General features: G+C 40.1%; 1 protein-coding gene across 1 annotated transcript; it reads left to right on the forward strand.

Annotated features, from left to right (window-relative positions):
• Window positions 1–4460: 4460 nt before the first annotated feature.
• Window positions 4461–15288, forward strand: blk (BLK proto-oncogene, Src family tyrosine kinase). Its single transcript, XM_057822924.1, has 13 exons — window positions 4461–4572; window positions 4648–4738; window positions 4809–4839; window positions 5161–5254; window positions 7836–7934; window positions 8848–8951; window positions 9025–9174; window positions 9258–9410; window positions 9482–9661; window positions 11597–11673; window positions 11932–12082; window positions 12868–12999; window positions 14328–15288. The coding sequence occupies exons 2-13, from the start codon at window positions 4649–4651 to the stop codon at window positions 14528–14530; spliced, it is 1464 nt and encodes a 487-aa protein (XP_057678907.1). The 5' UTR covers window positions 4461–4572; window position 4648; the 3' UTR covers window positions 14531–15288.
• The last annotated feature ends 1932 nt before the right edge of the window (window positions 15289–17220 follow it).

The following is a 17220-nucleotide window of genomic DNA, read 5'->3' on the forward strand; positions in this document are numbered from 1 at the left end:
TGCTCTGGTGAAAATGGCTGGGAGTGAATGAGTTAAGTAAAACTAATTTTAAAAATGTTATTAAAACGAAAACATTAGGGGGGTTTTAATATCAAATTATTATCGCTCATACTCACGTTTATCTTTTAGGAATTACATGTCTCTCTATCCGTGGTACCCTTTAACATATTACAACAAAAATGACTACATTTCTCATTCCCACATCTGACCAAACAGTCTTTTTTTATCAAAAACCTCCCATGAAAGCCTATTTTAAAAAAATCAAAAACAAAGTTCACATCTTTGCCCATTCATATTTTAACATTGCAGTACAAAAATGGACACTTTTTACATTTTTTGACCAAATGGTCACTGTTTTTGACCAAAAAGTCACCATTAGACTGAAAGCATTGCCATGGAATTTCCACAGAAATTGGAGAAATAAGTTTCGTGAGTCCAGCACAGAGCAACTGCAACCGCTGTCGTCGCCGTGGGGCTAATGGCGAAACCTTTCGCGGGGCCCAATTCACCTCTGTGTTTGATGAAAAGCATCTCCTAAATTGAGACTTGCCGGTGCCTGTGCAGCAAATCCCAGAACCCTATTAAGACAGAACTGATGGATGTGCCTTAGTCACACTTTCCCATGGCGCTCTCCTTTGGGCACATGACACCCATAATTGGTGTCACCCTGATTGACTGCGTGAGTCCGCGGTGAGCCGTCACGTGACCTTGGAGCTTCTCCCTAACTGCAGGTAAGACCCAAATGACCTAAACAAGAAGGAGAACTTGAGCGCTAGTAGAAAGAAAAAGAAAAAAAAAGTTGCTGAGGAAGCACCTGCTAGTTGGCACATTAGCGCATTTCACAACAAACGCTGGAAGAGCGAAGCTCGTCATCCGGGAGCACAATCGCGGAATCGCCAAAGACGGACGAGGGGGTTCCCCTCGGAGGTGTTTACTTCAACAGCTGTCAAGCACTTTCTCCAAGGTCTTGGTTCAACTTGGGTACGTTTTGGGGGAATTGCTGGTGAGTGACAAGCGACGTCCCGGAGGGCCGTGAGGGACGCCTGCTGAATACATCATTATGAGGGGAGGGGTACTACTTATTGTTCCTTATTGACAAGCACTTTGTCTTTTTAAGGTTCAGGCATGAGCTTCTCATCACTTCCGTGTGTGACAGAGGCCACAGAAGGTTCCCACACAGACGGGAAGTCCAAGGGGGAAGTCCACGTATACAGTATATTGGTGTGTGACTGTGACATTAAGTTAGAAACAGGGTAAGCAATCGGGCAAAAAAATAAAAGGTAACACTTTATTTGGCAGTGGGATCATAAGACTGTCATAATTATGGCGTGACACTGTCACGAGCATGAATGAATGAATGCTTATGTCATTAAGTGTCATACGTCAAGTTGTCACTCTATAATGGAAATACAGTGAGGTGCAGTTAGCTGCAGTTCTTTGGTCCTCTTTCTTTTCTCCATGCCCAATGTGGTGCACACAAGTACACAGGTTGAGTCAACTTTAATCCATTTTAACTGGCTGCTAGTGTGATTTAGTTATTGCCACCACCTGTTATGTGCCACAGGTAAGTAACAGGTGCTGTTAATTACACAAATTAGAGAAGCATCACGTGATTTTTCAAAGGGTGCCAATACTTTTGTACGGCCCATTTTTGTGGAGTTTTGTGGAAAATGATATTGATTTAATTTTTTTTTTCACATTCTCTTTTGTGTTTTTTCATTGCAAGCAAAATAATAAAGATATTACTATCAAATCATTTGTTATTGCAATCATTTTCTGGGAGAAATTGAGCATTATCTGACAGAACTGCAGGGGTACCAATACTTTTGGCCAGCAATGTACATGTCCAATCCATTTAAACTGGGAACAGCGATCGTATAGTATTTTTTTCCCCTTCATTTCCAACAATTACCCTTTCTTTCCCACCGTTAAGGTTATCCTCCCAGCAGGATGCGGCGTCTGGGGACCCCTGAGCGCCATCTGTCAAGTCTTGGGAAGAAAACAAGACAGCACAGCCTAAAAAGTGAAGAGGAAAATGAGTTAGTATAACACTGTGCACCTGCAGCGTGAGAATGTGTGAAGTAGAGTACAATACTACCCCCTACCCCACCCCAGCTACCACACACAGGTGGTCCAAAGCAAAATCTGTGAAGTGTTGCCCAGTGGAGCAATATCCCCCTACTTTGCGTGTTGGATAAATCCCCCCGCCACTACCACATAGGAAGCAAACATTTCCTCCACTGTTGTAAGATTGATTGTTCCCTCCGCTTTTAACACTGTCATCTTCATTCATAAAGCATAACAGGTTTATGATTGTGATATCATGTATTATAAATACGCTGAACAGAGCAATAAGAGGAAGATTCCGGGTGTAGGAGTTGTAAATCATAGGGTTTTACTCCCTCTAGTGGCCAATTATTCAAAAGGAACAAGTATTGCGTATTACATGATGGATGATAATACAGTAATCTGAAGTTTATGTTGTGTTCATAAATCACTTTAAATAGAGGCAGGTGACATGACCTTGAATATGATTGGTTCATTCTGAAAACTCACAGTCCCACTTATAAGAGGATGTACACACTTGTGCAACCAAATGATCTTGGGTGTTGTTTTAGAGTCAAATTAATGGTGAAAAAGGCTTTTGAAATCGGACATCTTGGTCTTGTTGTCTCATTGGCTGCCATTACAGCGATAGACATCTCACTGGCTCCTCTTAAAACCGTACGTGAGTAATGCATGGAAGACAACTGAAAATAGCAACATGTAACTCAATCAGATAACAAAACGTGTTCCAATTTCAATAGAAATGAATTAATCTCATGATAAACGTAACTATATATATAGCAGAAGGATGAAAACTGACACAATTGGACATCTAGCACCGTCAATGGCAGCCAATAACTTAATATCATTGTTCTTACATCTAATCAGTATATGTTTAAAAGATAAGGTTTATAATCTGTAACTTTGTCATACCAAATGTGTCTTAAAAAAAAAATGTGACTAACAAAATTTAGTGAACTGCCAAAACGAGAAATATTTAAAAGAAAGAGAAATAAATAAAAATATTTCTTCAAAATTATAAATAATAAAATAGTGCTGCAACAATTAATCGATTCCCTCGAGTAACTTGATTACAAAAAAGCTTCAAATCAAATATTGCTGACAAGAATAAAATATAAGTTAAATAATGACCCTTTCAATTTGGAAAAATTTGAAATAACAATAAAAAAAGAAGAAAAAAAATTAATTTACTAGTATTACCTACTATCAAGAACAGACACAGCCACTTGTGTACTTTGAAGAAACCAATTCCAGAACAAAAATACATATATTTACACAAGATGTTATAAAAATCCCCCCCCCCCCCCCAAAAAAAAAAAAAAGCAAAGTCCTACTATAGACTTCATAATATATTGACGGGACTCGGGGGCAATAAATAGGGGGCCTGCATTGTTGGCGAGGCCATCAAAGCTGACCGAGTGGAATCAAAGACAAAGGGGTTGTTTCATTGAAAATTCTTGTGACTAAATGCTTAAATCCCAGAATTTGGACGTAAAACAGTCTCTATTTTTGTTTAAAAGCAAAAACAAAAAAACAAAACAAAACGCAGTTAGCATTTATTTTATGTAAATATGTCGACGTACAATGCTAGTCTGCTAGTGAATGTAGCTAGCGGCCACCTGATGTAAACAGAGCTTTTCCGGTGGAAATTCTTGTGAGTAAATGCTTAAATCCCTCAATTCTTTATAGATATGGACGTAAAACAGTCTCGATTCTTGGTTAAAAGAAGTAAAAACTGTGCAGCTAGCATTTATTTTACGTAAATATGTCGAAGTACAATGCTAGTCTGTTAGTGAATGTAGTTAGCGGCCGCCTGATGTAAACAGAGCTTTTCCGGGGAAAATTCTTGTGAATAAATGCTCAAATCCCCAAATTCTTTATAGATATGGACGTAAAACAGTCTCGATTCTTGGTTAAAAGCAAAAAAAAACAAAAAAAAACGTGTAGTTAACATTTATTTTACTAAATATTACGAACTATGATGCCAATACAGTAGCAGCTAGTTTCTCCCATTGATTTTTTTTTTCACGTTTCAAAATGCATGCATGGTACACATAACACCTACAATGAGATAAACTCACTGAAAAAAATGTAATATCAGTAAGATATTATTGGGAGATAATTTTTAAAACTAGTTATAATCAAAAGTAACCCATTTCAAAGAAATCTTTACTCATTTTTGATGTGCTATTTTTTGCTAGTGCGACGGGTATGAATATAATTCAAATAATACGATGTAGCAGCAGCCCAAGTAACTTGGACTTTCTCAAATTCCGTATATCTGATGAAGATTTTCTAATAGCTCTGGTACTGCGTCGGATGACGTTTCAAGTGTTGGCGAGGCGAGGCTAGCCCAAGCATTGCAAACTTTAATGAGGCCCATCGCCGCCCAAGAGAGATGATAGTCTTCATCATGATAGCGAGAAGAAGACTTTGAGAGGCAAACCGACTGGGACTCTTCACAACAAGGACCATAAAACGCGACCTTGGACAAGCTCAAGTCAAGTATTTATGCTCACATTTCTTTTTTTCCTGTAACTAGTAAGATATAATATGAATAAGAGGATGCTATTTATTCAGGATGGGCTGCACATGCAGTGGCCAAGTGGTCAATGACAACTTATACACGAAAAAACGAAGCTCTCTGGACTCCTTGGCGTCGAATCACTCAGTAAGTACAGTAGTAGACTTTAATTACAGCTGATCCGGGTGTGTAAAGATTTTTTTTTTCTGTTTTCTAGATTTGGCGAGGAAACAACTACTGTGGAAATGGTAATCTCGTAATCAGTATACTATATACTCTGAACTGACTGTTATACTGTTACAGTCATACTATAAAAGTATAAAGTAATATGATGCGTTAATTTAGTGACTGCTTAAGCATGTGTAGCCGCCAGCTGCTGTTTATGTAGACTTGGTCAGCAAGGGAAGGAAACATTTATCTGAAATCTGTCGGGAATTCCTTCGCTGTACTTCCGTTTTAAAAGATTACTCCAGAGAGACGACATCTGCTTGAAGATTAGTCAAAATGTTCTAAAACAACCTGCGATATGAGGGAAAATCAAACAATTTGATCATCTTTGTCCTTTTTAGATGATGTCGTGTTTGTGGCTCAACACGACTTCAAGCCCAACAACAACAGCGAACTTTCCTTCGAAAAGGGTGATCAGTTCAAGGTGCTGCAGGAGTAAGTAGAACGTATTCGCGCTTAAATGGTATTGAAAGAGTTAGGCCTTGTTCAGACTGTCAGCCAAATCGGATTTTTAGCCTATTCAGATTGAAATTGGATGGCTCTTTTATAGTCTGAATGGTCCCAAAGCACGGAAATCAGATTGATGTGAAACTGATCAAAATCACATAAGGAAGTTACACTGCTGGCCAAAAGTGTTGGCACCCGTGCAATTCTGTCACATAATGCTCAATTTCTCCCAGAAAATGATTGCAATTACGTATGCTTTGGTAGTAATATCTTCATTTATATTGCTTGCAATGAAAAAAGACAAAAGAGATTGGAAGAAAAAAATTCATCGTTATCATTTTACACAAAACTTCAAAAATGGGCCAGACAAAACTATTGGCGCCCTTCGAAAAATCATGTGATGCTTCTCTAATTTGTGTAATTAACAGCACCTGTTACTTACCTGTGGCACATAACAGGTGGTGGCAATGACTAAATCACACGTGCAGCCAGTTAAAATGAATTAAAGTTGACTCAACCTCTGTCCTGTGTCCTTGTGTGTACCACATTGAGCATGGAGAAAAGAAAGAAGACCAAAGAACTGCCTGAGGACTTAAGAAGCACAATCTCAAGGCTACAATTCCACCTCCAAAGACCAGAAGGTTCCTGTGTCTACCGTGAACAGTGTCATCAATAGGTGTAAAGCCCACGGCACTGTGGCTAACCTCCCTATATGTGAACGGAAAATAAAAATTGACGTGAGATTTCAACAAAAGATTGTGCGGATGGTGGATAACGAACCTCGACAAACATCCAGACAAGTTCAAGCTGGCCCGCAGTCCGAGGATACAACAGTGTCAACCCGTACTGTCCGTCGGCGTCTGAATAAAAAAGGACTCTATGGTAGGATACTCAGGAAGACCCCACTTCTGACCTAGAGACATAAAAAAGCCAAGCTGGAGTTTGCCAAAACTTACCTGATAAAGCCAAAAATATTTCGGAAGAATGTTCTCTGGTAGGCGGCACGGTGGCTGAGTGGTTAGCACGTCTGCCTCACAGTTCTAAGATCAAGGGTTCAATCCCGGGCTTCGGCCTTCCTGTGTGGAGTTTGCATGTTCTCCCCGTGCCTGCGTGGGTTTCCTCCGGGAACTCCGGTTTCCTCCCACATCCCAAAAACATGCATGGTAGGCTGATTGAACACTCTAAATTGTCCGTAGGTATGAGTGTGTGCGTGAATGGTTGTATGTCTCCTTGTGCCCTGCAATTGGCTGGCAACCAGTTCAGGGTGTCCCCTGCCTACTGCCCCGAGTTAGCTGGGATAGGCTCCAGCACCTCCGCGACCCTCGTGAGGAAAAGCGGCATGGAAAATGAATGAATGAATGAATGAATGTTCTCTGGTCAGATGAGACAAAAGTAGAGCTTTTTGGGAAAAGACATCAACACAAAATTTACAGGAAAAAACAAGGCCTTCAAAGGAAAGAACACGGTCCCCACAGTAAAACATAGCTGAAGTTCTCTCATGTTTTGGGGTTGCTTTGCTATCTCTGGCACTGGACTGCTTGACCGTGTGCATAGCATTATGAAGTCTGAAGGCCACCAACAAATTTTGCAGCATGATGTAGGGCCCAGTGTGAGAAAGCTGGGTCTCCCTCAGAAGTCACGGGTCTTCCAGCAGGACAATGACCCAAAACACACGTCAAAAAGCACTACAAAATGGTTTGAGAGAAAGCACCGGAGACTTCTAAAGTGGCCAGCAATGAGTCCAGACCTGAATCTCATGGAACACCTGTGGAGAGATCTAAAAATGGTAGTTTGGAGAAGGCACCCTTCAAATCTCAGAGACCTGGAGCAGTTGGCCAAAGAAGAATGGTATAAAATTCCAGCAGAGCATTGTAAGAATCTCATTGATGGATACCGGAAGCGGTTGTTCGCAGTTATTTTGTCTAAAGGTTGTGGTACCAAGTATTAAGGTGAGGGTGCCAATATTTTTGTCTGGCCCATTTTTGGAGTTTTGTGTAAAATGATAATGATTTAATTGTTTTTTTCATTCTCTTTTGGGTTTTTTCATTGCAAGCAATATAGATGAAGATATTACTACCAAAGCATTTGAAATTGCAATCATTTTCTGGGAGAAATTGAGCATTATCTGACAGAATTGCAGGGGTGCCAATACTTTTAGCCAGCAGTGTATGTGTAAAACCTGTTGTGTTTTAATGGGTGTTATAGGCATACAGTAACTGCCAAAAGCGGTTTTCTTTGCATTTCTTTGGTTTTAGGAGGTTTGACCCCCCCCCCCCCCCCCCCAAAAAAAAAAAAAAAAAAAAAGTCTCCTTGGTGACCTTTATGTAACTTTCACCCCTGGATATGGACAAGGTGCTTCTCATTCAGAACAGTTCCATGACGTCACTCTGAATGACGTCTTCGTTGCCACAGCAACCCGCCAGATGGGTCAGTCTGAATAGGCTCAGATCCGATTTGGACACTTGCCAAAGATAGTGTGAACAGTCACGCCTAAAAATCAGATTTTGGAATCAGATATCCCTGCAGTCTGAACTTAGCCTTGCTTAGACCTTTCTGTCTTCTTTATCAGAAACGGAGATTGGTGGTTGGTTCGGTCGCTAGTCACGGGTTACGAAGGTTTCATTCCGTCGAACTACGTTGTTCGGGCGGACACTCTTGAGGTGGAGAAGTAAGTTCTGTGCTTCAACCTAAATGGTGACAAACTACTAATACTCTAATGCATTGTTTTTCCAACCTTTTCTGAGTCACGGCATATGTTTACATTGGAAAAAAACCTGTGGCAGATCACAAACTAAAAATGTTCCCAAACGACTTTCTGTACAGTATATTTAAAGTTTGGGAAGGTCAAAAGCCGCCAGAAATCTGCTATGGCTTCCTACTAGCTGGTTGTAGTACACGGCAAAAAAGTCGAGCTGGAGGGCTGTCCACAATTCTTTGCAGACCTCGGACAAAACGCTGGACACAGTGCTCGACGTTACTTTGAAGGACAGCTCGCTGGCTTCCAACCGAAGCTAGAAGTCTATGCGCGGCATCAACAGTCGGACAGACCACCTCCGAAACCATCTTCTGCGCCTCAACATTTGTATGATCAACATTTGTTGTTCAATGTTGATGAGCTGAAGATCCACATTCAAGCGTTCCGTCTCCCTTGGCATTGTTTTTTTTTTCTCCATTAGCATTGTGTAATGCTCATTGACGGCGTACTCGCTTCGAAGCATAATTTAGGCTTAAGGCTACTGCAGAGCTTGCTGATGAGCTGATCATTTGTTTCAAGTGTGTTAAAGGAGGGAGACATGGAAAACAAGCTGGATAGGGGCTCTCGAGGACCAGATTTGGGCACCCCTGCTTTACATAGTTAACTCACACAGGTCATGAATTCCCTACTCTCTAAAGTCAGGATTGTCAGTCGGAAGGTGTACTCACAAGTGTTTGCGTCATACACAGGCGCAATGATTTGTGAGTGAACCTTTTGAGTGGCAACCGTGACTTTACCTAGTTGATTAGGTTAAACTCCCTGTCTTTTCTGTGGAAACTGGGTCAAAACTGCTCTTTGAGTGTTAAAGGTTGCCGACCCATTCTAGATGGTTCTTCAAGGACCTGAGCAGGCGAGAGACGGAACGGTTGCTCCTGGCGCCAGGAAACAAACCCGGAGCTTTTCTCATTAGGGAAAGCGAAACGTTTCAAGGTAACTTTGAACATTGAGACAATAGCGTCCTACTGTCGGGTCAAAAATTGTGCTTCTATCTCTTTGGAATTAGGCTCCTTCTCGCTGTCCGTCAGAGATTTCACCCCGGAAACCGCCGATGTGGTGAAACACTACAAGATCCGGTCTCTTGATAAAGGAGGCTACTACATCTCCCCATCCAGCACTTTCCCATCTTTGCAGGAGCTGGTCAAGTACTATACATGTGAGTGGGTTCAATGCCTCGGCTCTAGGTCCTCCATGAGCACTCTGACGCCCACACCAAAGTTCTCCGCGGCATTCTTTTAGGTACCGCCGACGGTTTGTGCCAGCGTCTGTACGCTCCTTGCAAAAAGAAGCCCCCTCAGCAGCCGTGGGCTCCGGATGAGTGGGAGATTCCACGAGAGACCCTAACACTAGTGAAGAAACTCGGAGCCGGGCAGTTCGGAGAAGTTTGGATGGGTGAGTGAAAAGTTAGATATGGAGTCGCAGAAGTTAAGGTAGATAGGGAATAGTTTGATTTCTGAACTTAGGGTATTATAAGAATACGCTGAAGGTTGCCATCAAGACGCTGAAGGAGGGCACCATGGAACCCCACGCGTTTCTGCAAGAAGCCAACTTGATGAAGCAGTTGCAGCACGAACGGCTAGTGCGACTTCACGCAGTAGTCACACGGGAGCCCATTCTCATCATCACGGAGTTTATGATCAATGGTAGGACATTAGCAATGTTTATATTTTAAAATCAGGTTAACAAAACCCCTAATACAGGTAGTCCCCGGGTTACGACGTATGTGACCATGTGATTCTGACTTTACGACGCGGGAGTCTCATCCGCCATACTGTCTCCAGTCCTTTTTTTAGTACCTAGTTCTTGCCATGTCAGGATCCCCTCCTCCTCCAGCAGCGTCGGCGCCGTCCTGCAGTTCCTGACGGCATCATGTCCCTCTTCCTTGCTCTTATGCTGCTGCTGCTGCTGCTCACCCCTGGCTCCTCTTGCTAGTCCCGATCCATTTTTTTGAGTTTGGATGTCGGGCTTGCGTTAAGAGAGGGGACGCTGAGGACCTGAGCGGCCATGATATCCCCCTCCTGTTGCCTCCCTACTCTTTCCACAGCGCCTTTTTCTCTCAGCAAGGCGACTCACTCGCAAGTAAAGCCTGAATAGTCATTGAAATTAACAGCATTTAACACAATGTATCTACCAGTATCTTATTTTCTACTTTATCTCATTATTATGACGTATAATACATGTTTTTGGACAGTTATTTTGAGGTTCAGAGGGTAACTTAGGGTACTTACAAGGTTTATTCTGACTTACGCAAAAATTCGAGTTGCATCGCCAGCCTGTGAACGGAACTCGTTCGTAACCCGGGGACTCCCTGTAAGCTAATATTCAGTTTAAAAATAAATAAATAAACGATGATTACCTCTGGGTTATCCTATTTCTAAAGCGTACCCTGATAGCAAGATTTAGCAAAACAAAAAAGCTAAAATGACGCCATTGTGATAACGTTGCCATGTGAAAAGAATGTGCTGATGCAACCTTGTACGCTCATGTGGGTAAACAATAATTCTGAATTTCTAAAAACAGAAATAAAAAAAGGAATATTGACCTTAACCCAAATATTGGCGGCATGTGATCATAGCTGATGAGAGGCCTTGTTTACATACAAAAAAATGCTAATCGATAACCAAGTAGCTGAATCGAATAGAAGGATAAAAGATTAATGCTGCCCCAAATGGGCTGGGAGCTGAAAACATGGAGTCATTTTCTTATCGTCATTTTGTTTGTGATTGAAATTGGACTTCTCTGTAGCAATTTAACAAAAATACCCTTACAAATAATACATCGTGACGAAAATACTACTTTTTAAATGCATAATTAATGCTACACTACAATACTTATAACATTTACAAAATACATTATAAAAGCAAGGAATTTTTGTGGCTAATGTTAGCATTTAGCACCTTCATCTTAGCTAGCTGTGTTATTTCACCAAGTTATTTTCTATTTCTGGGTTGCTATTTTTTTTATCAATTGATATTTTTGCTTATATTTAAATATATACAAGTGCTGCAATGATTAATAGATTAACTCGAGTAATTTGATGAGAAAAAAGCTTCGAATCAATTTTGCTGCTTAGAGGATTCGTTAAATTAGAGTGGCGTTGTAATGGTTTCTTTTGAAAGTGTTGCATTTAGTTTAATTCATTTGGGTGGATACACTGGCCTCTAGTGGCAACAGTGAATATGACATAACTCATTTAACATGGGTGATCCAGCTGCCCCCTGTTAAGACCAACATAGGGTATGTTTTTGTTTGCGTTAATATGTTGGTTTATGCATTTGTTATTTAGTTTAGAAGTATATTTAGCAGTTTTTTTTTTTGAGGGGCGTATATGTGTTTGAACGATTTGTTAAGAGCTTTGTTAAAAAAGGAAAAAAAAAAAGTTAGCATTTTATAGCATTTAAGCTAGCGGTCTTTTGCTATGCAAGTTAGCTAATTGTTCTTTTGTTGTACTTAGACCCTCAGTTGTTGTTTTTTTTGGGGTACCGTTTGAGGCTAAGTTCAGGTATTTTAAATTTTATTTTAAGTTTTAAATGTATTTATTGCTGCAGCCTTAATATACATATCTTGCTTCTTTACAGGATGTTTACTGGACTTTTTAAAAACAGATGAAGGAAAAAAACTCAGGCTAAACAAGCTAATCGACATGTCAGCACAGGTGGGAAATGAATCTTCTTTCATATACATGTTTTGATATCCAATGTACAGTAATGTATAGTAACCATGTGGTTTATGCGGTGACGCCTGCCCGTTGAACTTCCGGAGAGGAAATGGAGCTAATTTTCCATCCCCGCGCACTTCCCTCACAAGGAAAATTCCCCTAAGAAAAAAAAGAAAAACATAAGTCTCCGAGGATATAATCATGCACATCCTCGTCGTAATTTAACTGGAGGCCGTGTTGTTTAATTGAAGACAGATAGCCGAGGGCATGGCCTACATCGAGAGCAAGAACTCCATCCATCGTGATTTACGGGCAGCTAACATCCTGGTCAACGAGACACTGCATTGCAAGATAGCGGATTTCGGTCTGGCTAGGCTGGTGGAGTCTGAGTATACGGCGCAAGAAGGTATATCAAGTATTTGGAATGGCTACATTGGCTGCAAGGCTACGTTATGTGTCATCACTTGTAAAACGTGCATTTTAATCAGGCTGTTTTCAAACTTTCTTAAAGAGAACACCTGACTTAAAGATTTGGAGGCTCTAATAATGTTTATCTTTTATGAACTAAAGTCTTTATATCCGTGGATCCCTTTAAGAAAATTAATCTGGTTAAGACGATAAAAATGTGCAGTGTAGTCATCCATTTAAAAGCTTAGAAAAATACCTCAAAATTGTAGAAATATTCAACATTAAGAAATTTATAAATAAATGCTCATAGGATATTATGTTTTTGTTCCGAATTTAAAAAAAAAAAAAAAGTTTTTCTGTATTTTTTTACATTGTATATCTTTAACTTTTTACCTTTAGAATTTTACTCGTTCACTGCCATTGGCGTCAATAGACATCCAATCATCTCATCATACACAATGGGCGTTGACATAAAGGTAGTGATGTGAATTTCAATGAGTTTTTCACTAATAGACGTCCAATCAATTTGAAGTGGGAGGGTGGCAGCAAATGCCCTCCCACTTCAAATGGATTGGACCGTCGAGCACTGCCAATGGCAGCCAATGAGATTACTGTAACGTCCGCGTCTACATTAAGTCACGTACAGAAGTATTCGATTTACTAATAAAACTTGTTTTTTGTTTTACTTATTGAACTAAATTAAGGCTCCACATAACTATAGTGAGGTTTTGAAGAAAGTAACAGAATCTGTAGTTATATACATACTCTCTTTGTGACGAGCAGGTGCCAAATTTCCCATCAAATGGACCGCTCCCGAGGCCATCAATTACGGCACGTTCAGCATCAAGTCCGATGTGTGGTCATTTGGAATTCTCCTGACAGAAATAGTCACCTACGGAAGAATACCATATCCAGGTCAGCAAATTTTATTTTTATTGAAATAAAAAAAAAAAAAAAGGTTTGGAACAAATTTTGCCATAAAAATAATATAAATAACTAGGCCTGCAAGCAGGACTGAACGGGCCCTCGCAGTTTGGCGCAACCTGGACGTCACACAAACTAAGACGGCACACAGGTCAGGGTGGTGACAGATCGCCCCCCTCCAATCATCTCATCAGAACCTAATATGCTCAAAATTCGCCTAGGAACAACTAGGAGAAAAAAACCCTATTGGAGAGAGTACAACAGGGAGTTATTAGTCATTTACTGAATATAGCGTGTTGCCAAAATGGCCGACTTTGGCATCCCGCCCAGGTCAGACACGTGAATGAAAACTCACCCTTTTGGAAACTGAAGATCTCATAGGTCTCATGAACAGTCCTACCAATTTTGAGGAAGATCAGACTTACTCCCAAGGGGCCAGTGTCTCAGATATGCACCCTGTTACTCAATATAAATTTCACATTCAATCCAAAATACCCGATTTCCTGTTGGGTTTGGAATATGGGTGCAAGAGAATTTTTGGAGCATATTTGCACAAGGTATCGACACCCCAAATTTCATCGCTCGATGTTGTAAAAACATAATAGGTGAGGCCTTTTGAAAAATCCTTTCTGTCGCCACTAGTTGACGTTGTAGGGTTGTTGCAAATGACCACTACAGGACCCTTCAAAGTATGACTCTCAACAAGTACGGGAGGTTGGGCGAAGATATGTTGTATATCTGCCAAGTTATAACTGTCCAAAACTTGGGCTGAGACAATGGTCTTTTCACTTTCCCGTTTGGACTCCTCCACTTCAACGAAACCGCAATATTTTTCATCAGGCACCTGAAGACATGTCTTAAGTCTCCCCCGATGCAGCTTTGAGGTCAATTCTTTTTTTTTTTTCCCTTAGAGGAGGAGCCTGTCTCATGGGTGATATTTCAATGCAGTCGTGTTCAGGCCGGGATACCTCTCATACATGCCAGATATGAAAAAGAGTGCACCTTATATCAGGGAGTTATTAGTCATTTACTGAATTTGGCGTGTTTCCAAACAAACTGTTGACTTTAGTACCCCGCCCAAGTCAGGCCCATGAATGAAAACTCCCCGTTTTAATGACTTAATATCTCATATGTCTAATGAACAGTCTCACCAATTTTGAGGAGGATCCAACAAACTCCCTAGGTGCCAAAGCCTCTAATTAATTAGATAATTATTATTATTTTGTTTGTTTGTTAAAAGAGTCCTACCCATAGATATTTCATGAAAATTTGGGATTCAATGTCACAAACTACAAACATTTTCATGCGTGCGTGACCAGGAATGACCAACCCGGAGGTGGTCCGCAACCTGGAGCGTTCCTTCAGGATGTCGTGTCCGGAAGGTTGCCCGGAGGAGCTTTACCACATCATGATGGCTTGCTGGAAGGAGCGGCCCGACGAGAGGCCTACCTTTGAATTTCTGCAAAACATCCTGGAGGATTTCTTCGTCGCGACGGAGGGACAATACGAGATGCAGACGTGATTTTATTCTGGAAAAACACACAAAATGGACATTGGCATAAAGGTAGTTCTGTGAATTTAAATGAGTTTATCGCGAGCAGGCATCCAATCCACTTCAAATGGATCGGATATCTAGCGTGGTAGCCAATGTGTTAATTTAGCATAATATCATGCCCCACTGGATGCTTTAATAATGATAATGTTCTCATTAAAAAAAAAATCCCAAGAATCATAGTTTGGAGACATCTAAAGGCCAATAAGTATAATTGCCATGTTAAGCTGTGACTAGCCCTTGTACAAAGTAAGTCTTCTATATTCACTTGGAAAGCAAAGGGCATATTGGCCCAAAACAGATAATGAGAAACCAATGTCAATATTATCCAATATCGTTTTGAAATGCTTTTATCGGCTAACCTATAATATCGTGCAACTCTAAATATCATCATACTGTACAGCACTACATGAATGATGTGCCTTGAGATGCGGATTTTTTTGTTCTGACCATCCTCATACTTCAAAACACAAAATCAACTTTCCTCATTGAAATGAATAGAAATCACATTCATTTGTTACAGCAGCATTGACTTTATGTCACTTGTACTTTATAAAATTGTATTATAATGAAACAATTAAATGGAATGTTCCGATATATACATTTTATGCATGATGATTGATTCATTTCGGCTCCTTATCTGTAATGATTGCAATTTAGGTTGCTTCTATTTTTAAAAAAGAGTGTGGGAAAAGTAAAATCGAAATTGAAGGGCCAAAGTGCATCAAAAAGATAACGGCGGGGATGGCCCACAGTGCTTTGGGGTGAAGCCTACCATTTCCTGGACGGACAGGAAAGAGGAAATGCTGGTCAGCATTCCACAAATGCCACACAGTGAGCATGCTTGCCCCGCACGCCTTCATAAATATTTGTCTTGTGCTATTTTTACTGCAAACGTAAGCCATAGATACCTCTCTGATGAGCCAATTAAAATTGGGTTTAATGTTATTATAACTGTAATATGTATCAAATTGAAAGAGAAACAAGATATGAAGCCCCACCTGTAATATTCTTGCAATAATGCTACTGTCCAGAAGATAGCAGTGTGATGCTATGAAAATTGTGCAGGTAGGAGGAGCGTGTCGAAGCTATTCTCAAGGAATTGCAGCGGGGCCGAGAATGAAAAGTGGTATTTGATATGTGGCAAAATTGATTTTGCCATGTGGCATTTTTTTAAGGTATGTGGCAAATGGATTTTGGCATGTGGCATTTTTTTTTGCCATGTAGTATTTTTTTGTATGTGACAAAATGGATTTTGCCATGTGGCATTTTTTGGCATGTGGCAAAATGGATTTTGACATTAGGCATTTTTTGCCGTGTGGCATTTTTTTGGCATGTGGCAAAATTGATTTTGCCATGTGACATTTTTTTTAGGTATGTGGCAAATGGATTTTGGTATGTGGCATTTTTTTTTTTTTGCCATGTAGTATTTTTTTGGGCATGTGTAAAATGGATTTTGACAAGTGGCATTTTTGGCATGTGGCAAAATAGATTTTTTTTGTATGTGACAAAATGGATTTTGCCATGTGGCATTTTTTGGCATGTGGCAAAATGGATTTTGACATTAGGCTTTTTTTGCCACGTGGCATTTTTTTGGCATGTGGCAAATTGGATTTTGGCATGTGGCATTTTTTGGGGGGTATGTGACAAAATGGATTTTGCCATGCGTCATTTTTTTTTTTTTTTTTTTTTGCCATGTGGCATTTTGACATTTGATTTTGCCATGTGGCACAATGGATTTTGCCATGTGGTATTTTTTGGTATGTGGAAAAATGGATTTTGACATGTGGCATTTTTTTGGGTGTAAGTGACAAAATGGATTTTGCCATGTGGCTTCTTGTTTTTTTTGCCATGTGACATTTTTGGAGCATGTGACAAAATGGATTTTGACATGTGGCTTTTTTTTGCCATGTGGCGTTTTTGGAGCATGGGGCAAAATGGATTTTGCCATGTGGAATTTCTTTTTTTTCTTTTTGCCATGTGGAATTTCTTTTTTTTCTTTTTGCCATGTGGCATTTTTTTTGTATGTGGCAAAATTGATTTTGCCATGTGGCCTTTTTTTTATATGTGGCAAAATGGATTTTGCCATGTGGCATTTTTTGGCATGATGCAAAATGGATTTTGACATTAGGCATTTTTTTTGGCATGTGGCATTTTTTTTGCCATATGGCATTTTTTGGGGGTATGTGACAAAATGGATTTTGCCATGCGTCTTTTTTTTTTTTTTTGCCATGTGGCATTTTTTGGGGCATGTGACAAAATGGATTTTGCCATGTGGCATTTTTTTTGGCATGTGGCAAAATGGATATTGCCATGTGGCATTTTTTTGGCATGTGGCAAAATTGATTTTGCCATGTGGCATTTTTTTGGCATGTGGCAAAATGGATTTTGACAATAAGCATTTTTTTGCCATGTGGTATTTTTTTGGCATATGGCAAAATGGATTTGGCATGTGGCATTTTTTTGGGTGTATGTGACAAAATGGATTTTGCCATACGGCTTTTTTTTTTTTTTTTGCCATGTGGCATTTTTGGAGCATGTGACAAAATGGATTTTGACATGTGGCTTTTTTTGCCATGTGGCATTTTGGGGGGGGGCATGGGGCAAAATGGATTTTGCCATGTGGCATTTTTTTTTTTTGTTTTTTTGCCATGTGGCAT

This window comes from Corythoichthys intestinalis, chromosome 19 (genome assembly GCF_030265065.1).
Source record: "Corythoichthys intestinalis isolate RoL2023-P3 chromosome 19, ASM3026506v1, whole genome shotgun sequence".
Lineage (NCBI taxonomy): Eukaryota > Metazoa > Chordata > Actinopteri > Syngnathiformes > Syngnathidae > Corythoichthys > Corythoichthys intestinalis.

Bases quoted from the DNA above. Each gene is read 5' to 3' on its own strand.
- blk (XM_057822924.1), top strand. From the start codon at position 4,649: ATGGGCTGCACATGCAGTGGCCAAGTGGTCAATGACAACTTATACACG. The intron at 9,411-9,481 runs GTGAGTGAAAAG...TTCTGAACTTAG, and splicing joins GTTCGGAGAAGTTTGGATGG to GGTATTATAAGAATACGCTG. The intron at 9,662-11,596 runs GTAGGACATTAG...GCTTCTTTACAG, and splicing joins CACGGAGTTTATGATCAATG to GATGTTTACTGGACTTTTTA.